General features: G+C 37.2%; 1 protein-coding gene across 14 annotated transcripts in view; it reads left to right on the forward strand.

Annotated features, from left to right (window-relative positions):
• Positions 1-22,317, forward strand: part of KDM4C (lysine demethylase 4C) — a 308,684-nt gene that overhangs the window by 76,406 nt on the left and 209,961 nt on the right. For all 14 annotated transcript variants that reach the window (XR_013924893.1, XM_080372288.1, XM_080372287.1 and 11 more), the window contains 2 exons: positions 6,542-6,645; positions 18,014-18,151. Coding sequence is in view for 13 of the 14 variants with exons in the window: in XM_080372288.1 (XP_080228414.1) it covers positions 6,542-6,645; positions 18,014-18,151 (242 nt within the window). In the remaining variant the exon portion in view is untranslated. Of the gene's footprint in view, positions 1-6,541; positions 6,646-18,013; positions 18,152-22,317 lie in introns of those variants that run through there.

Consider the following 22,317-nt stretch of genomic DNA (forward strand, 5'->3'; position numbering starts at 1 on the left):
ATATAGAACTGTCATAACTTCCAAGGGCCTTGAATGTGAAAACTTGAGTGGCTAAAGAATTGAACTTTGTCTTGATAGTTACATGGGTTAAGTTAGGAAAGTTGCATCTTGGAGATACTAAACTTAAGGCTGTAACGTATTTATCTGTGTATAACAACATATTTCACAGCTGCTTTTGTAGTCTGTGCTTCGTATAGTACACAAATTGCCACTGCTTCTTTGTGAGGATTGTTGTCACACAAACTCAGCCTGCTAATTTATTTTATGTGCAATACAGAATTTTAAATCAAATTAGTTCAAATTGCTGGAAATGAATTTAAATAAATTATATAAAGTTTGTATTTATTCCTACCAAAGTAAAATCTGAAAATGAAAGGACTAGACAAGTCAGTCCTCCTTTCATCTCTGCCTGTGTTCCAAGAATACAGATCATTGAATTCTGATTAATATTTTGCATGTTTTAAGTCCATTAAATGAAGATCTACATATGTAAAAAATTGCCGTAACTTAGAGCTTAATTGCATTAATTTATTTTATTTTTTAAAGTTAAATTACATTAAAGATATTTGCAGTTTAGGGTGTTCTCTTTCTTATGTTGTAAGTTTATATTAAACTTACAAAATTTATTTTTTTCATATTTTATATTTATATTTTCAATTAATATTAATAAACTCAACATACAGCCCCTTTACTGTAAAATTTCAGGTGAAGACTGGAGTATGCAAGCGTAGAAAAGGATAGGAAGTCTAGCCTCATTCATTAACTGATCAGAATTTGATATGAAAGTTCCCTAGGAATACGATTTTATGTAGTGTGCTTAAATAATGGTCTATTATTGGCCAAATTGTGATATCCTTGATCATACAAGGTAATAACAGGGCGACGGACTATTAAGTCAACAGAACTGTAGGATTACTCTTCTGTAGTTTATTGTAATTTGTCCGTGTATGATTGTGGCAGAACAGTTGAATTGAAAACACTATGGACATATTCTTAGTACCATAGACAAGTGTTCCACATCTTTTGAGTACAGTAATTAACCAGGGAATGGAACACAATTCACTTTAGTTTGCGTGAATGATAGTTGTGGTGTGATACAGTCATGTGGTATGAACTGTGTGAGATATGCAAGGATGATACTCAGAGTGAAAAAGAAAAAGAGCCTTCCAGATATCAGTGCTCACTGTCCCTCAGTAATTTGTAGAGTTGAGCTTATTTTACGATGTTCTTTATCCCTGAACTATTTTGTGTACACTTTAAAGACTCTCAGTGCAGCAGTGTCCTTTGTGTGGAAACCCTGTCTTCCTCAGACACAGCTAGGAATCTGCTTAGTGCCCACTGCTCACAGCTTCTCCCAAAGATGCGAAGGCTTTGACCTGTACCTAAGGTATGGATCATAAAACCCAGGAATTGTATGGAAATGTCATTGTCTGCTGAGGTGGAATAGCATTGACAAAGGGTATGTCTTTACCAGCCCAGTGATAAGACTGTAACTCAAGAATTAAGTTTTATTTTTTTAGTACAGATAATGTTGCTTACCTTGTGTAAGATTTTCTTATTTTGGGCTTTATTATCTGTCAGAATATGTAAGTAGATTCTTCTGAGAGCATGTTTTGGTTGTTAACACAGTCTCAAGCCCATGTTTTCACATATTCTTTGCTGTTGTTGCTTGTGTTAACTGGATGAGGTTTTTAAAAAGCCAGGGTGGGACTTACAGTTTGGTGGACGGATATACTCTACCTGTAGTTCATGTGCTTACACCCAAACATTTGGCCACCAAGTGCTGAATCACGTACGTACTTTGTAGACTACTCTTAATTCTGCTCTAGGTGTTGAGAATGTTAGTGTTTCTTTAAATCATGGATTGAAGAATTTAACTGGACAGTCTTTTTCTCATGGACATAAATCAATGGGCAACCTAATTCTGTTTTACACTGATTTTGAATCTTGCTCATCAGCTCCTATGAAATAATTGTTTTGAATTGTCATTTTGTGTCTGTGTATCATTTCCAAGCAGTTAAGTAGGGTACAGATGGCTATATGTAACTATTTAGGTGTAGAAGATGTCTGCCGCATCTCGAGAGATCATCTGAGAAACAGGGGTTGCATGCAAGTTCCCACAAATTACCTGCTTTTGTAGAACTGATTTAGAGTTAATGGATTAGCGTTAATGGATTAAGAGTTTGTGTGTGTCATAAAAGCATGAATGTAGTACGGAGCTTGAATGGTAGTTAACAGTCTAGACAGATTTCAGTTTTTTCTTTTGTATGTGGGATTTCACTAAATATCCAGGATTAGTTGATGATCCTGGAGTTTGTTAATTTTAACATCAGCTTGGTATTTGAGAATGGTTCTCGTGTGTCGCAGGCATCTCTTCAATATGCCTACATTTAATATATTTGTAAGGGTCTTGTGGTATTTCTAATGCAATGTCCCCTATTCAGTGTGCTATTAGGTATTTTTTACATATGCTAACTGGTTCTTCCTCAGGGATCTTCTTTCCTGAAAGAAAAGCTTGTGTGACCTTAACTTCAGCCTGGGCAGAACAAAAGACCTTCTGATAAACAGTCTTGTAATGAGGAAATACTGCTTTCCTTTCTTCCCTTGTTTATTGAAGGGGAGTGCTTTTGAGAAAATGGTGGTGAATGAGACTGGAAAATTTGAGTGTGTGTAAGTGTAGACTTTGACAGAGTTAAAAGATATTTTATAGTGGTACAGATTGTGTAGGCTGCACTTTGATTTCACTGTGAGGGATCTGTAACCACAACAAATGTTCTCCAGTAAATTTCCCTTAACAGATTTTGAGCAGGTTGTGTTCTGCTGTTCTGTGTTGTTTGCAGCTTTCTTAGAATTCAGCAATAAGCTTGCCTTCTGGCTGGAGTTGTCACAACTATTCCTCATCTCTTGGAGCTTTAGCGTATAGCTTAAGTTTTGGATCATTGTGTATTGAGCTAATTAAGCATATTTCAGTAGCAGAATTCGGTAAAACATTTGTTTTCTCAGGGATAAAACCTCAGTCAGAGTCTCCGTTTTTAGAAATTAAGGTTTTTGCTACTTCTCATACCCGTTATTTCCTGTCTCAAGTATCACTTTCAATCACTTTTTTTTGTGGTATGTTCCAGTGTATTTCTATGATTGTGCTGCTCAAGACAGATTTCTTGAAGCTCATAAGCTGCAGATTCCAAGTTATGTTTATTATCATTATGTTATAGGCATTAGTTCTGACAAAGTAGTTGAAATTTATTTGCTGGAGCCCACTAGTTGTGGGCTAGTTTGTTTTGGCTTCACCGACTAAAAGACAATTAAGCATGTAATGATAAAGCTGTACCTACCAAGCACTATAATTTGAAACATAACATTATTTGAAATTCCAAAAGAGTGAAGAATTCTGTGCCTGTTGGTGAGGGGAAAAAAAGAAAGAATGGTACATTTGAATAAAATTTGATCTCAGGGCATCTTAGCAGGGCTCCTAGTACATTGATCAGCACAAAAGTACGTTACACCTTTGCTGTTTTAGTGCTGCTTAGCCTTATGTCTGAGAAATTAGAAAAAATTGTTCTCCCAGGACTGTGTTCTAGTAAAAAAAGTACAAAGAATATAACATTTACAATGTGATCACCTTAAAATTGTTCTGGAATTGTAGGGTCGATAATGGACATAAATAGACTCATCAGTGAGAAGAAATAAAATCTGAAATTAGAGGAGACTATATATTATGACAAATTGTTGAGATTTCATCATTTTTTCTCAATTCATTAAAAATATTTAGATAGTTAATTTATTAAAAGTGATTTTTTAAAATTTATTTTATTTTTAATAATCAAGTAGTGAGTGAGTTTCTCCAAGAATGGAACTGTTTTTGTGAATGACAAACTGATATTTATGTGAGTGACACAACTTGTGCAAACACAGTGAAGAGATGACAGAAAGCCCTTTTGACTAGATAAATGTCCTGTTGCTAATTTTTTGTCCTCTAAGCAATGTTTTTCTATCGTTTGTCTAGCCATTTTTGTTATTTATTTTGCTGTATTTTTCTTGGGTGATCTCTTCTTACTGCTTTTGTGCAACTAGCAGGCTTTTCCAGCAAAACAGTTATAATTCAGTTTGAAGAATCATTGAGTGGTGTTCCTGGTTAATACACTTATTGTGGACAAACTTTTACACCTTGGATAATCATAAGTAATCTATCAATCTTGATCACTCTCAAAGATCTTCTTCAGGCATAAAATACCATTTTATGCATAAATGAATCAAAAGTATTTTTTCTGAGTCAGTATTAACACCATCATTAAGGAGACCTTTTAATCATGAAGAGCTGGCACTGTATATTCTCCAGTATCAAGTTGCTATGTAAGAGAATTGGTAATTTTATTTTATTTTTTTTTTAATACAGTTTGCTTTACTTTCATTTCTGTCCATGTTTCTCAGGTAGTCCTCCAATGTAAAAGAATAGTATTATGTATGTTTTCTTTATAACCAGAAAGAAATTACAATTTTTAAATAGCTTTATATTTGGATTGTCTTATCATAAGAATTTTACCTAAGTTTATGGTAGAAATGAAAAAATTGTGTAAAAAAACGTTCTCTGAAATGTCATTATCTTTTTTTTTTTTTTTTTAAAGTAGTCAGGCTAATTTGTACTGCAGTAGTTGAAAATCTTCATCTTTCCCACCTGTATGTTTTGAGAGAGGGCTGTTATAAAACTGTACAACGAGCAGTGAGAACTTACTCTTAAAGTCTTAAGACAAAGAGCCAGGACTTCTTGTTTGCTCAGTATTTTTCCTATGGAACTGTTTGAGGTAGCGAACTCCTTTATGCCCCAGTTTAATTTCTGAAAAATTAAGAAATTTTTAAAACAATTACGTTTTTAATTACTCTTGTGTCGGTTTTTTTTTATTTTCTTTTTTAGCGGTAGCCTGCCAATATTTGTGAAGTCTCAGAAATCACTTGAGAATAAATGATATACAGTACCGTAAACTGTTATGTTCAGAAGTCTTGGAAACATTTGAAAAAATATACTCTTCAGAAGAAAGTGAAGTCAATAAAGTTGAAATTCACAGAAAGGGATTACTTTTTAATGTTATGTCCTTGATACAGTAAAATTATATATTATCCAGGACTGCTAAATGTAAGGATTGCAGTTACTTATAGTACGTCTCATGATGATTCTTTCTAATGGTCTGGTACAGAAGCTAAATATACTGAAAAGATAAATGATTATTATTTTTATAATAATAAAGATAATAAAGACTTCCTTATCTTTGCTAGTTATATGAGTAAATTGTTCCCCTTTGTCAACCTAGTTCTGTTGATGTTAGTGCTGTGGCTTTATAAGACTTCAGTGATATTCCATTGTAACGCAGTCAGGTATTCCTTGGCTCCAGCACATGTTCGTCCTGGAGCATGTAATACACCTGTACTTACGTGGAAGAGGGATTCAGAGCAAGTATTCAGAGAAAGCAGTAGATGGCTAGATGGCTTTCACTATATTCCTTCCATTTTTCGGTCTGACATTTTCAAGACCTTCTATCTTTCATTAACTCTTGTGCCTTTCTTTTGTTTTATTGTTTGTAGGAGTTGTTTTGAGTTTTTGAGAATATTACCTTTTTTTTCTGGAAGGGTGTCTGGAGGGAGGTCAGGAAGGCATAAACTAGCAATGTTCTGGAAACTTTCCCCCTCTTTCTTCTTACCTTCTCCAGTTTTCCTTGTAACATAGTGGTTTTACTGTAACATAGTTAGGCTGAAGGGACAAGAACCTGATGTTTTCATTTTAGAGAAGGAAAAATTGGGTAGCTCATTTGAACTGTAGCTGAAGGGGTGGTTCGCATCCTGGTTAGAGAGTCAGATACCAGAGTTGAGTTAACACTGAAAACTTGTCTTTAATTTTTCACTTTTCCCCTCATTCACTTATTCCCATGCTCTCATCAACTGGATTATATAATTAATGAACTAAGCAGGGTTTCTGGAGTCATACATAAATAGTCATGAAAGCTGAAACTTATAAAGTATTCTTTGTTCACAGAAATCAAGACAAAATATAAAGAAGCAAAAAGGGCTGCCTGTTTTTAGTTATACCAGATAGCTCTGTGAAAGTAGCCATGCTTTCTAGACTTTCCTAGATTGAAAGTTGTGCTTGTTCACTGTACAGATGTCGAGGAGTGCTAGGTAAACCTAGTCATGGAGTTCTAAATTTATATACTACCGTTGATTTTCATTTGTTCAGGGGCTGCAGAATGCAGTAAAAAAACCCCAACCCAACAACAAAATATTTCTGTAAAGGAAAAGAAAAGAATGCCTAAATTTAAATGTCCAAATTAATAAACAAAAAAACGCCTAAACCCCTGCAACCCCTCCCCGTGAAAATCAGTTGAAAAACTTAGGAGGTGCATTGAATTTTGTATCTATCTCTCAGAATCTGGCAATGACATGATAAAAATTTCTAAACCAAGTTTAAACAGTGTTAAGTGTTGTAAGATATGACAAAAATTTCCAACTTCTTTTAATTAAAAGATGCCCCGTTTTTCTTATCTTGCCTTATTAGGGTTCTTCCCAAGCAGCTCTCAAGGATGTGATGCTTTTCTTCGTCACAAGATGACTCTGATTTCTCCATCAGTATTGAAAAAGTATGGAATTCCTTTCGACAAGGTACTGTAGTATTCATTTTAAAAGTTTACATTCATGCATTGAATTAGATTGTATTACTATAAGGTTTGTTTATAGTAAAGGTGAGGCAAAATTATTATTTTTTTTTTTTTTAGGCACTGACTCATTCAAAAGATGAAAACAAATGCTTGTGGTATTTGGAGTTTTACATGATTTAGCTTGGGACTTTCTAGCAGAGAACACTTGTATCCATCCTAATCTTTATCCTCAAAGTTTCTATGTTTTTTAAGACATTGCCAGTATTTTTTGTTTTTGTTTTATTTCCATGCATGTTTGCATGTGTTTTTCTGTTGACTGAAACACTTCTTAACTAGCTGTATTAATTTGTATACCTGCTATTTTAAGATAATGGTTTCATTTTTGTGTGTCTATATATTGTTTTTCTGTTACAATGAAATTTAACTTTATCAGTGTTATGATCTGAAAAGTTTCAGGTGGAGTATAACCAAAACCCCTGTTATTTACCTTGAAATACATTCCAAAAGCTGTAATGTTAGAAAAAGAGTGAGTGATATTTTGTGTTGCTAGGTAGTGGCAGACTAGAAATTTGATGAGAACATTTGATAAGAAAAGTACATAAACTGAAAGTGGGAAGAATAACTGGCTTTCTTCTTTGTGGATGAATTTCATACATAGCTGTTTTCAGTATTCAGAAGTATTCAGTTTCTCCTTTTTTCCTACAATATATTCTACCTTACTGTTCTCCACTTTGAACTTCCCGTAGGTGCCAGCTAATAAAAATGTTTCTACTGCATTGTTTTTTACTTAAATATATTTACTGTAAATCCTGAACATTTTGCAAATTCTCAAGTTATAAATTCAAGAGCTTTGTAAGCCTACTCAGAAGAGTAGAGCTTGATTCAGAAGGTCCCCATCTGAACATCTTTTTATATACTGAGTCGTAAAAGCCCTTTGAGCATTAAGGGGTTATGATTCTTGGTTTCCCACTGTGCAGACTGTTCTAAGGTGTTCAGAAAAACCAGGCAATATGTACTTTTTCTCATTCTATTCCTGCTGCAGTGTAGTCCTGTAAACTGTCCTCGCCACACCCCTTGTTTATTAATAGTGGTTTCTGGTTTAGCCTGTGCAGTGTTTATTTACTGATATCATGTGGACCTATGTATACAAACTTAGCTTACTGTGTTCCCTGACCTAGAATACAGGATAATGCAGTGCTTGCTGTCTGTTTTAGCTGATTTTTTTATAACAGTATGAAACATAGCCCATAGAAACAATATTTAAGTGAATGTTTCATGTATAGTATTGCCATACTATAACCTCAGCTGGCAGCCAAGCCCCACACAGCCGCTTGCTCACTCTGCCTGCCAAGTGAGATGGAGGAGAGAATTGGAAGGGTAAAAGTGAGAAAACTTGTGGGTTGAGATAAAGGCGGTTTAACAGGTAAAGCAAAAGCCACACACGCAAGCAAAGCAAGCCAAGGAATTCATTCACCACTTCCCATGGGCAGACAGGTTTTCGGCCATCCCCAGGAAAGCCGGGCTCCATCATGCCTAATGGTTACTTGGGAAGACAAACACTATCACTCCAGGTGTCCCCCTCCATCCTCCTTCTTCGCCTAGCTTTTATTGCTGCGCACGACATCATACAATCTCAGATACCCCTTTGGCCAACCAGGGTCAGCTGTCCTCGCTGTGTCCCTGCTCTGTCCCCTCCCAGCTTCTTGTGCACCCCCAGCCTCCTCGCTGGCAGGGTGATGTGAGAAGCAGAAGAGGCCCTGATACTGTTAGAGCACAGCTCATGAGAAGTAAAACATCCACATGTTACCAACACTGCATCACGGGTGTCGGATGAAGCCACTGATTTGTTGTGTGCTTTTTGGAATATCACTTCAGTTTTCATGCTTAAATCAACCTATGTATAAAATTGAAGAAATGCAGGCATTTAGAATGATACTGCCTGCTTTGGAAGGCAAGCTTTTTCAGATAAATTACTCATATAAGAAGTGGTTTGTTTTCTGAATGATATATTATCGTATGGAAATGTAGTTGCTGGGTTCGGTTTTTGTAATATATAGGTAGATACTGATTCCCTTCATAGCTTTGTGCTTTATCATGAAGTGTCAGATGAAACCTTCCAAACTGGAAGGTTTTATAACTAGATTTATAGTTCTGGATTTACAGAACATTACTCTGAACAGTATAATTTTCAGTGGTAGGTGTTTAAAAGTAGCATATCACAGAATGCCAGCATATTTTTTTCAGTACCACGCATCTGATGTGGTTAAGGGAGTTGATGTTCTTATTTCAGTGTCTTGATTATTCCTGTATTCTTAAAAAAAAAAATATGCTAGGAATAGTTAAATATTTAAGTTTTGGTTCTGTCACCTAGTCTTGGGAGGAAGCAGGCTGTACCCAAGTGTAATTGTAATTAATGGGATTCAGTGAGAAAGTGAATAGAGAGAACCAGGCTGTGATCTCTCATGGCTCAAAGTGATAGAAGTGGAAATGTGCTGAATGCTGATAAGTCAGCCTACGCCTACCAGGTGGCAGCTGAACTGCTGCTTGTTGAAATAGAACACCTGCTTAACTGTCAGCAATGGGAGGGTGTATTGAGATAAATTTTGAAATTGTTAGCACTGAGAATAATCTTTCTTAAACATTCCTACAGTGATTGTTGGAGTGCTACAGTAGCAGTTATAATATATGCATGCACCTGTATGGGCATTTGCATGTATATACCAGAGATGAACCCACAAAAAATAAACCTTGCAAAGTGCAAATGCAAAAAATGTAAGATCCAATTTCATTCTTTAGCTTTGTTAGCTAAATATATTTTTCTTGTTTTCCTCTTCCCTTCATCTCATAATACAATCAGAAATACACGTCTTGAAGTGCTATCCCTGTGTGTTTATTTTTGCATAGAGAAAAAAAAAGAAAAAGCACACAAAGAATTCCTAAAGCTGTAAGATGAGAATTTTGGAGGAGAAGAAAGGGGGGATTCTAAAAATGGAAATTGAATGTAAGATAACTATGCCAGTAAAAAGCTGAGACTTAAGATATGACATGTTAATAAGAAAAAATGTTTGGAGTTGTGAGTTTTAAATTTTGGTGATTGTTTAAAATTCAACTCTCATTTTTTGTGATTTCAAATCATAAATGTATTTTCCTAAAAAAGTCATATTTATCCTTCCAGTTTTTCTTACTGTATTGCTTATGTAAAGCATCGTCACGCAATGAAAACAACCTACTTAATCTCTAAGAAGTCTCCTCACTTTCCTGTAATCAGCAAATGCAGCTTGTTGAACATTCATCAGTCATTGCTCAGATTATTTGCTTCATTTAAATGAATCTATTTGCTTTTTAATGGGCCTGCCATCTGATGTTTCCTGTAGAAAGGCGTATCAAACGGAGTATGGGGAATCTCTTTTAACTCTTTACTTCTAAATCTTCTAGTTTGAGTAACTCTGTATCAGGTAGTTGGAAGACAGTGTGCTATTTCTAGTCTCTGACTAGCCTGTCTGTGATACAGTCTTTGGTGGTCTTACTTGAAGAGATTAAAGCTGTCTCTTGAGTGGAGAGAATTTTAGTGACTGATGGGAAGTGCTGTCTCTCCTTTTCTTCTTGCCCAGAGCAGAGCAGCGGTCCATCCAAGTATAGTAAGATGAGATTTCTCTCATGAGAGTATTCTAACTGGTGATTTGTTTACCTTACAACTTTTTTTTCCTGGTAATTTACTCTAGAAACCTTTTGTATTTTGGTATCTCTTTTATAACTACTAGGAATTTGGTTTCTTTTTGGCTATACAAAACACAATTACTGTGGCACTATTTTTTAGGGGTGTGTGTGTGTGTTTTTTGGTTGATAGGGTTGGTCGGGTTTTTTCCTTCTTACAATTTCTTGAGTCAGTGACCTCAGCATGGTTTTCTTTTAGTTGCTTTTCACTGTATTTGTAAAGAACAGAGCAGTCCTCTGTAACTACCCTTGCTTACTGTCTAAAGCAATGCCAGACCTGAAATGTAGTCAAGCTTTTCCTCTTTGAGAATCTCCTTCCAGGCCCCTTGCCATTTACGTATTCAGAATTTGTGTTAACAGTAGTACCAAAGTCCTGCTCTCTTAAATTGTGCTTAAAGAGAAAGAGGGGAATGATGGGGCAGAATAAAATTTGTTTTAACGTAATGCCTAAAGTGGTGTTGCAATGGCTTTACACTGAGATATTTGTAATGCCATTTCCAGCGCAAGAATCCTCTTGGTGTTAGTAGCTGTTGTCAGGAAAAGAGTGAGTGAGGGAGAGGCAAGCAATATATATTCTGCATTGATATGAAACAGTGAGTTAATGCAGTTCGGTGGTAAATGAGACAGCGGTTTAACGGTCTCCAACAGTTAAACACAAAAAAAAGTCGTTTAACTAGATTTGATGGCAAGGTACACGAGTATTTACTGCACAGAGAACGGGTTCAGACAAAGCTGTTTGGGAGACCCTCGCATTGAGTCATGAGGTTCAGAGAGGACCCCCTTGCGTGCTAAACCCCTCAGACAGGAGTCAAGGTGAGGTTGCACCCAGAGTTAGTCCTAGACTCGGTCAACAGTTCATGCGTACAGGATTACATATGTGCAGTCAGTCCTTTGTATCACTTAGGTGAGCTTACAAACTTTTGGTGCACTTGCTCCCAATTCACTTACCGAGTATCTGATGCGATAAGGAATCTCTCCAGCTTGAGGAGGACCCTTGGGAGGTGCATCCCTACTCAAGGGGAACTGCCGGTGTCCAGCCGGCTGCCATGCAGGAGGGCTCCCGGCGCCCTGGGCTGCCGGGTGTGTATAGAGTAAGGTGACTGACTTATATTTGTGTAGCAGCGGGATGTCTGTGTCACTGTGCAAGGTGGCCCTTGGCTACTGTGTTGCCATCCGAGTCCCCGAAGTCCAGTTTCAGCCAGATGCAGCCATCATGGCTGACACTGGTGGTCATTGCTTAAGCAGAGGCAGGGGAAAACAAACTGCCACACTCCTCCCTGTGACTATGGGCAATTCATCTTACCCTCACAGAGGGGTGGTAGTGTCACGTCTTGCCTATGTGCCATAAATAGTATATTGGTAGTTTGTGTGCTTATAGATCTACCATAAGTAGATAATGAAGCACTGCTATTTTTTATGCATTAATTTGTATGTTTTGGGTGGTTGGAAGTTTTTTTGTTTTATCATGTACTAAACCTTTACGTACAACGTAAGCATTAGTAAAATCACAGCTGGATGAAGCATGAAGTTAAAAACTCCTATAGAATAGTGACCATTCAAGAAGGCTTTCCCTCCAATAGTGTTCTCCATCCTTCTTCATCCTTTCCAAGACATGTTGTATCACTTCTGTATCATGACACACAGTAATTAGTTTTGTGTTCCTTGTTTTGGATGCATTCTAGCCATTGACATAGCTCATTGTGTTGTAATAGTTTCTTCACCAATGTACGATTCATTCTGATGGGGGAAGGCAATAAATCTTGACTCAATGTATAATTAGATTGTAACAATTGATAAGATGTAACAGGAGCTGGATAATTAAAATCACATCCCATAATTTTAGTGTAGTTACAAACACAAATACTCGAGTGATTACTTGTAGATACAGTAATGTTATCTACAAATATACAGTCACAAAGGGTTCTCATACTAAAACCTCCTTTTCCAGTATATACAAGTACAGTTTCAGGGGCTTCATCATTTTTCAGAATGAAAAACATTTTGTTCAGTGTCAACAGGAATATCTTGGGCTTTGTTGGTGTTACTCTCACAAATAAATCCTTGTTCCCATACAACACATGTGTTAACATAAGTAGTTTGCCATTTTTTTCTGTTTCATTGGGCTCATATGCTGTGTTCTAATGGATAAAGTTCCATTGTGATTTAATACCAGCACAATGATTAGATATATGGTGTATACCAAAGCATCATGTATTATTTATATAAAAACTGTGGCCTTATTCTTGATGTGTTCATAAACAAAATTTACTAAATACCATCATGACTGGAATTCTTTTCAAATTTAATTGCATTATCCCAAATTACCTTTTGAATTTCCGTGGGTAAGGTGCCCGCTTCACCTTCTTTTATAATTGTTGCTACCACTGATTGCATCCACAGTTGAGCCTGGATACAACTATCAGCTGGAGAAACATTGTTTTGGGCAGCATCAAGTGCATCCACAATCAGTTGGTGGTCCCTTTCATTCTTTCCCACTGAGGCAATACGTTCGATAGGAACCATTGGTTAGTTCCCAGTGATAACAAATAAAGACTGTAGCAGGTCTTCTAATTTGTTTAAATCACTTGTTGTGCTCAGTTTATTTACTAATACTTTGGCATCTATGGTATTTAAGACACCTAATCTTGTCCCTGTGATAGGAGTCACAGCTCTCCTTGTTTGTCTTAGAGAGGTGAGGGTTTGCCCGTGTAATTATGCTAACCATCCTGCATAGGACATACTTAGGAACACTGAACAGATTGGTTTTTGGAGATACTAATTTGCATCAATAGTTCTACTTCTTTAAGAGACCATGATGGATTAAATAACACTTGTTGTTGGCCTGTATTTTTGATCACATATGGTCCAATTTCAGAAATTTGTGGGGTTAGTTTTCTTATCCTTTATGATCAGGGTGGATGTTGTTATACTAGGCTCAGTAATGTCTATTTTAAATTTTAATGATAGTCCCATGCTATAATGAGCCCAGAAGCAGACTACAAAACCTGGTTGTACTAAGGTAAAATTGTACCACCAGTCCAATCTTTCAGAGGCACAAAGGTTTTTTTTTCTTTTGCTGTTGGGTTTGATGTAATGTTGTACACAGAAATCTGAGATGTCTTCTCAGGGGTAGGCCCATTGATCATCCAGCATCCTGTTTTAATTTCTTTCCCTGCTGTTCCCCAAAGTCAGGGAGCTTTATCATCAGCTTCATCTTTATCCCAGCTCCATTTGTTTTCTAAGTAGATTTCAGTTGCATGCATGACTATGGTGGAAAGCTCTGTCTACCTTACCAGATTGTATTTTCGTACTCCCAGTGTATTTATCATGATATTGAGACCGTGGCCACTCCAGGGTTCTTTGACCATGAGTTAGGAGAAGCAGTGTTGTTAGGGTTTGGAATGGTAACATGAACACAGCTTTTCTATTTGCCATCCTGCAGGGTTCTGTAAGCAAAAATAGTCTTGTTGGGGAGTCTGAACAGGATACCTCATTAAAAATAGGGAAAAATCCATTATGTACTAATTCTGTGTTTTGCACCACTGCTATTGGTAGCTTCCCAGGCAGGTGGGCCATGAGATTTAGTTAAGGCCATAGGCACAGTGCTGATGGGTGGTAGATTGACTATTACAGGCTGTCCTGACTGTCTCCATTCTGTGCTGCCAAAACAACTGCTCTTATTTCTCCTACTTGTGAACTGGCTTCACCACCTTCTACCACTTGTTTGCCAGTGGTAATGTCTAATGCAACAGCCTTATATTGCCATTTACCATTTACTCTTCTTTGCTGAAGTATCGATAAACCAAATATTTTCTGTTGCTGTACCCTCAGTGAGGGGAAGTGCATCCAGAATGGATGAAGGTTTAAAAGGCTGTTGTAACATTAAAGGGTCTATGTTTATGGGCATCTGCAATTTCAAAACCTTAATGTGTCCTTCAATTATATTGCATATTTTGTGCAACTCCTGTTAGGTAGGCATACCATTTTCTCATGGTGGGCTTTTGTGCAACTCCTTCTGGGAATTTGGGATTGATTCTGGTAAATTAAATGATTGCCTAGTTTGCACAGTTGCCCCTGATGTATTTTTTTCAACTTATTTAAGTGCTTGGACTAAAGTCTTATAAAAGTCCCTTTTCCCATTCAGAGTATTGCTGTTCTGTTTCTTTAAATCCAGTTAAGCTAAACAAAAAAGGTCATATTGGTCCATCAGGGCCTGTTTGGAACAGGTTACAGTAAGTAGTTTGTTCAGCAAAACCCCATTTGGCTACAGTAGGGTCACAGATGTGTACTGGTTCCAATGACTGATGGGCTTTTAATTCTTCAATTAAGAGTTTTGACAGCCTCTTTATGTTCTGATTTCCACTCAAGGATTTACCTTTCTGTGAGTATAATGGATGGGAAATGATAGAAAACAGGTACATGCTTCCTCCAGTATTGTGAAGTTCCCATCAGTTGTTTTAACTCCTTCATTGACTGGGGCCTTTGAAGGTCTTTGATTTTTTCTTAAGGTATCTGGAGAAATCACTGCATTGCCTGCTATCCACAAAGTACCTAAAAATTTTAATACTTGTTCCCTACCATTTTCCACGTGGAATATCAATTTCTGCTTTATTTAGTGCTTGCATACTGCTGCTGCTGCTTCTCCCACTTTCTCGGGGGAAGTTCCTCCAGTAAGAATATCACGTATCTATATGTACAGTTTCACATCCTAGTGGAGTGACACTGTCTGTAGAAGTTCAGCAAGTGTGGCATGAGTGATTGCGGGTGAATGTTTATACCCCTGTGGGTGTCTGTTAAAGGTATAGTGTATTCCCTCCCAAGTGAAAGCAAACTTTTTATTCTCCTCCTTCAAGGAAACCATAAATAACAATAACCTAAATGTATTATTATTCAGGGGTTGATAGTCAACTGTTACACGCCACCTCCTGCCTGACTTTCAAACTGGCTGGACAGGTTAAATATATGGAGGGGTGGTTCTAAAGATAATTTGTTGTTTCTCCAAACAGGCTATGACTTCAGAAATGCCACTTCATTTCTGAATGCGTCATCAGAAATTAGGTATTGTGGTATGGCAGTAATTTTTGTATCAGGGAGTGCAGGGGCTGCATGCAGCACACACACTGTAGCCTCCTGATTTCTGCCAGGGTTGCAACTGATGTTTGAGCCAAAGGACCACACGCTGCCAAGCGGCAGGTGCCAGGTTAATCGGCTTAAAACACGAAAAGCTAAAATATTTTTGTGGTGTTTTTTAACTGCAAAGCAAGTAGCCACCATGTGCTGCTCACTCAGGAGCCATAGATTGACCTTGGCAATTTGACACACAACGCTCACTCCATTCACACCAGTAACCTCAACTCTTTCCCATCCAGATGGATTAATTGCCCAGACTTGGCATCATGTTTTGTTAGCATTGAAATTTGTGCTCTGCCTGTCTATTAAAAACTTCACTAATTGTCGTTGAGAACCAACTGGAGTAAAAATGTGTGGGTCATCATCACTTATCCACTGATAAGCCTCTGCTTTCTGGACAGGCAACCCCAGTTGCCTTCCAGACATTACCGGTTTTGCTACAAGCCCTGCAGTTCCTCCCTAATGGGGAGGAGGGGGTTGGCAGTATCCATTTTTAGGACTGATGCTGTAGGAGTTGGAATAAACTCCTTTCTGTCACTGTTACCTGGAATGCTTCGATCAGACTGAAGATAAAACCAACAGGCTGATCTTCAGTCGTGGCTCTGGGAATGCCTAGGGCTAATGCATTCCTCCATAACTCATTTCTCTGTTCTTGAGATTCTGTCTGGGATTTTCAAAATATTTCCTTTTGATCTAATTTCTGTTCACTGTTTCATGGGTCTTACCTTATGATCTCCTCCTCCGGGTTTCAGGTTCTGTTTTTTGGCTGGTGCATCATCCGAGCCCATTTCACCCCTACAGTTAGCAGTGCCATGTATTAATTCTGCCCATGTAGGGGGTTGCTTGCAGGCATTTTGAGCATTATCACCTAGTACCTTGCAGATAACTCCTTTCTCTTTTCCATCCTTTCATCCTTTGTGCAGCCCCTAATTACTTTTAGGTGCTCTTCAAGGGCTTCCCAATTATGGCAGTTGTCATGAGCCCATTCATCTGAGAAGGTGAGACTTCTGAGATTCACTCCATGCCCCTGTAAATAATCAGTGAGTGAAACTACTTGCCATCCTGCCAACTATGCCAATTAGTCGTGGAAAGACAGTGACGTGCTTCACTCACATGGGAGAAGCAGCTATATATATACTCTTATTGATGTGAAACGGTGAATTAACACAGTTCAGTGGTAAATGAGACAGTGGTTTAACTAGATTTGACAGCAAGGTACAAGGTACTGCACAGAGGACGGGTACAGACAAAGCTGTTTGGGAGACCCTCGCATTGAGTCATGAGGTTCAGAGAGGACCCCCTTGCGTGCTAAACCCCTCAGACAGGAGTCAAGGTGAGGTTGCACCCAGAGTTAGTCCTAGACTCGGTCAACAGTTCATGCGTACAGGATTACATATGTGCAGTCAGTCCTTTGTATCACTTAGGTGAGCTTACAAACTTTTGGTGCACTTGCTCCCAATTCACTTACCGAGTATCTGATGCGATAAGGAATCTCTCCAGCTTGAGGAGGACCCTTGGGAGGTGCATCCCTACTCAAGGGGAACTGCCGGTGTCCAGCCGGCTGCCATGCAGGAGGGCTCCCGGCGCCCTGGGCTGCCGGGTGTGTATAGAGTAAGGTGACTGACTTATATTTGTGTAGCAGCGGGATGTCTGTGTCACTGTGCAAGGTGGCCCCTTGGCTACTGTGTTGCCATCCGAGTCCCCGAAGTCCAGTTTCAGCCAGATGCAGCCATCATGGCTGACACTGGTGGTCATTGCTTAAGCAGAGGCAGGGTAAGTGGTGGGGAAACACACAGCCACAGGTGTAAGCCTGAAGAATTGGTGCAGGGCAGTTGTCATTAATTCTTCCTCCTTTCCTGTCCAAAATGATTTAAAGGTACTGCCTGAAGGAATCCAAACATAGCCAGTGTGTTCTTTTGGGATGAACAACATCATTTTCTTTAACTGCTAAGGCTCATGAACTTAGAGTTTCCCCTACTTTTTGCTCGATCATCAATAGTAAGTAACTTAAAAGGCAAATGAGGCCCTCAGTCACAGGTCTTCAAGTCATGGTTTTTGAAAAGTGTGAGTATGGGAGAGAAGGGAGAGAAGAAGATCTCTCTCCAGTCTTTCCAAGGAAAGTTCTGGTGCCATTCTAGAGAAACACTTTCAGGTGGTAGGCAGAATAGTTTAGTCAAGAATTAATTTTTGCTGGTATGTAGGGATGATAATTGTGGGTATTTTGGCCCTACCTGTCTCTGCTTCTTCTCAGCAAGAAGACTGATATATTCTTTGCACTGTCTTCTCTAGTTCGCTGTACTTCCATGTTTTACATGTAGTGATGTATGGTAAACAGTAAATAGATTATAGTAAACAATATTATCTCAGGTATCTTGTTTCTGCTGGCATTAAATTACAACTGTGTGTAAGGTGGAAAAAATCTTTCATGGTAGTTTCAAAGGCAAATACATTTTTCATTGCATCAGGAGAAGAACTGCTTTTATAATGTGGTTTGCTTAGGGTTTTTTTCTGTCGTTTTTATGCTGTAGGTTACACAAGAGGCAGGAGAATTTGTGATCACTTTCCCATACGGATACCATGCAGGATTCAACCATGGTTTTAACTGTGCAGAGTCAATAAACTTTGCTACCGTCAGATGGATTGATTATGGAAAAGCAGCAAAGCTGGTAAGTCATATTGCAGAAAACTGATGTGTAAGGAAGTCTTCCCTGTGTTATTTTCTTTGTGAGAATCTGTGGAAACCCATGAAAAAGGGAGAACTATTGGATCAGGTAGTACCTTATACTGCCATTGAAATGTTATTTATAGTTGTTATTTTTATAGTGGTTATTATACTTTCAGTAATGTGTATTCCTCTAAATAGTGAGTTTGCAGCTTAATGTATATATTGTTCTTCAAAACCAATTCTATTTATGAATGTTTTTCAGTTGAAGATACATATACTGAGGTTAGTATATATGAAGACAGCTGACTTCTCTAAGCTCTACAGTTTGTGAAAGCACTTTATTTAAATGAGTAATTTTGATATCTGGAAAGAAACATAAATAATAAATTGAAACAAAGTCTAATGAAACAAGATTAACTTTTCTCATCTTTAATGTCATCAGATGTCCTATAGTATAAGATAATAAAGGAACTGTGAACTCAGAGTAGATATTTTCACGTTTTAAAATGAGGTGTGTTTTACGCTAGACTGAAATTTTGTTACATGGCATAAATTTTTTGCTTCTTTTCATGTACAGCATGTGCATAAGTACACAAAATCGAGAAAGTGTGCAACTTAAGCAGAAGTTTATTACTGTTTTTCAATATTGTGTGATTTTTATCAGAAGTATGCCTTGTGTAAGCTTTGGTTAGTATGCTTCCAAAAATGTTTAAGTCAGAGGCATGTTTTGCATTTGGTTATTCTTCACTAAAAAAAATATAATTCAATAGTGATTTGCTTGATATATTAGCTAATAAGATGATATGGAATAAAGGGCAGTATCAGATGTGCAAGTTTAACAATTATGTAATGACAGTGAACTCTCATTAAATGCTTGGAAGACCATCATGCGAAAGTTCTCAAATAGTGGAAATTTATGATTCTAGGTAGTATGGATTGTTATTATTGTTAATAATTTGTTATTGTTAATGAGAATGAATATGTTTCAAAGGGAAAAAGTTTATAAATACTTTTTTTCCATGTGCTCTGTGTGCATACACTAACTAGTGAAAGTATTGAAAACATCAAAATGAATCTAATGTGTTCAAGCTGGTCTTTAATAAGAAAGTTGTTTGTAATAGCCAACAGGTAAGGTGTTGACTGTAGAGTTAATAAACAAAAATAAATCTGTATATTTGTTAGTTTGGAATGTCTACAGATCATACAGTGAAACAGAGTTGAGAGGAATATGGGCATGGACACATAGGAGTTAATTGTAGCAGGTAAAACTGTCCTGGATTTTGAAAGATATAAATGTGCTGCTGCTCTAAAATTGATTCAGCTGAACTTTAAGAATGCCAAACTTTATCTTTGGATGTAGCAAATTTGAGGTAGTGATACCTGCAGCTACATCCATTTCAGTATACAGGCTTTTTATTTCTTATGTTTTAAAAAATGGTATACTATCTGGTATGCAGCTGCCCCCGTACAAACTATTAAATGTTTTATGCCTCCAGCCTGCCTCTCAGTTATTGTATGATACTGTAAACTTAATCATAGAATCATAGAGTCATTTAGGTTGGAAAACACCTTTAAGATGATCGAGTCCAACCATTAACCTAGCACTGCCAAGTCCATCACTAAAACATGTCCCTAAGCACCACATCTACACATCTCTTAAATACCTCCAGGGTGACTCAGCTGCTTCCCAGGGCAGCTTGTTCCAGAGCTTGATAACCCATTCAGTGAAGAAATTTTCCCCATTATCTAGTCTAAATCTCCTCTGGTGCAACTTAATGTCAGGTTTAAATTCAGTGGAGTTTGAAGATAATTTTTTAAAGCTAATGACATTTTATTCCTTTACACCACTCCAAAAGTGCTTCTGAAATTCTGAATTTCTAGCTATGTAATCTTGGCATATACAGTCTAAATACAGTTTTATTTAGTCAAAATTCTCTGGCATATACATAAAGCTTTCAATTTAGGACACTGAGTTTTGTGCTCTGTGCTTATTGCACATAGAAGCAGTATTATATATAGTATAAGAAATTAAAGTAGTTCTGTGGTGTCTGCAGTTGAATTTAAATGTCTGAAAAGGTCAAAATGGCAGCTGAAGCAATAATAACTAGTCTCCGTCTATAGAGAAATCTTAGATACCGTTGTCAAATGTGAACTTCAGTTTCTTTGGCAAATGGTCAGTGCTTAATGTTATTTGCTTATTTTTTATTTCTTACTACCAAAAGAATGAGATTTAAAATTTATTTTTATTCTCTTTTAAAATGAAAAATAACATGCTAGGAGGTGCTAATAGTAGGACTTTTTTATATATATTTTTAAAGGAAATGTGTAAGAAGAGAACTAGTAGAAATGTGGTGAAATGATTCTTCCTAACACTTATATTTGTTTATGCAGTACAAGTAGGGTAAACAAGTCAAACAGAGGAAGTATTATAACTGGTTATCTGTTCTTAAATTTTAATTACATGACACTTTGAAAGCACACGCAAGTCATGGAGCTCTTGCCAACTGGGCATTCTGTTTCTTGGTGATGGTGTTTCTCTACAAAAATGTGAGGATAGCTATGATAAAGCTAATCACAACCTCAGAAAACTTCCTGGAAGTATTAATTTAAAAAGTTAAGAAGTCTATGTGCCCAAGGAATACTGATATTTTAATAAGTTGTATTTTCAGGTCTCGTAATATCATTTAAAAGAAAAACCCCCATCACACAACCTTGCATTCCCATTTGTCATTTTTCAGAGTACTGATGTTGTGTTTGACTTACCTTGTGTCTTTATGTGGTATGTACAAAAATTTTAATTGAAAAAATATTTTTGGATCCCCTAGTCCCCTGTATTATACTGCAGAAATTGTCTGTGTCAGCAAAATGCAGCAATATCTAGGTCAGTTCGTTGCTGTATTCTCCTTAGAGAATATTGTATAGTGATGACTGATTGCAGTCTTCCTATAGGAACAGTTTTATCTTTACAGAATGGTTTCTAATTGCTTACAGCTGGGTATCTGTCTGAAAAAAAGGAAAAAATCCTGAAGTACAGTCAATATTCGCTCTTCATTAATTTAAGAAAAAAAAAATCAGGCAAAGATTTCCATTAAAGTTGTAGTAAATATTTAGGCTGCATGATGATACTGCTTCCTTGCATGAAATGAGGTGGTGTTAAAGAATCTGTGAAATTGCAAATGTTAAATCAGAGATCATTTAGACCCTCTGTACTGGAAACTTTGGTTGAACACAGACTATGGATACAAATTCTGAATATTATTTTCTGTCTTTAAAAATGCTAAATTTGTGATCTTGGTTTCAATATGTGTACCTTAACTACCTGTAGTAGTTGAATCCTGGGAGCAGGGATGTACCTTCCAGCTTGTTTTCTAGAGTTTGTACAAGACTTTCACTCAGAAGGTGGCATACGAAAAGTAGTACCAGGTGGCACCTCCAGCATGCTCTTTGCTGCAACTTGGCTGCTGCTTTGAGCTGTGTTCTCACTTTTGGACAGAGCTAAGCAGAAGTAAAAAACAGATTTAAAAAAAAAAAAATAAAAAAGAAAACAGTAGAAATCGAGAAATAACAGATACACTAAAAGTCCCCCAGCTCCAGGAGAGAAATAGTGTAGTTTTTACTGTCTTTTTTCACTGGCAATAACACACAGGAAGAGAAACGGGAGCTACTGGTGAAAGGAACAAAGCAATAACGCTCTCCTGAAGATGCTTGGCAAATGGGTGTAGTGCAGAGGGATGTTGGTGAATTGCTCATGTATGGTAATGGTGGGACTTAAAGAATCCAAGGGTAGGTAGTGGTTAGCTCACAAGTACTTTAGTTGCTTGCTGTGTTCTGTGAGGATGATGCACTCTTAAGCTTTAGATATTCTTAATCAACATCATCATCCTATAACTTTCATTTTTTTGAATGCTATTTATTTTTGAAAAAAAATTAAATGGTGCAAAATAAGGGCCAGTAGGATATTTCTTCAGGCTTGTGTGTATTTTGCCATTTTCCTAATGGAGCTACGTTTATTTGAGTAGGCTGGAAGTGTGAAGTTTTGTGAAGTGCGTTTTGAGTTTCTTTACTCCAGCGCATTTTGGTACTGTCGGTAAAGCAGATGAGCTAGTGGTGATTAGCTTGTATGTTTGGTAGGTATCTACTTTGATTTGTGCTGAATAGATAACTTGT

Source organism: Falco punctatus (genome assembly GCF_963210335.1).
Source record: "Falco punctatus genome assembly, chromosome: Z".
NCBI classification, from domain to species: Eukaryota; Metazoa; Chordata; class Aves; order Falconiformes; family Falconidae; genus Falco; species Falco punctatus.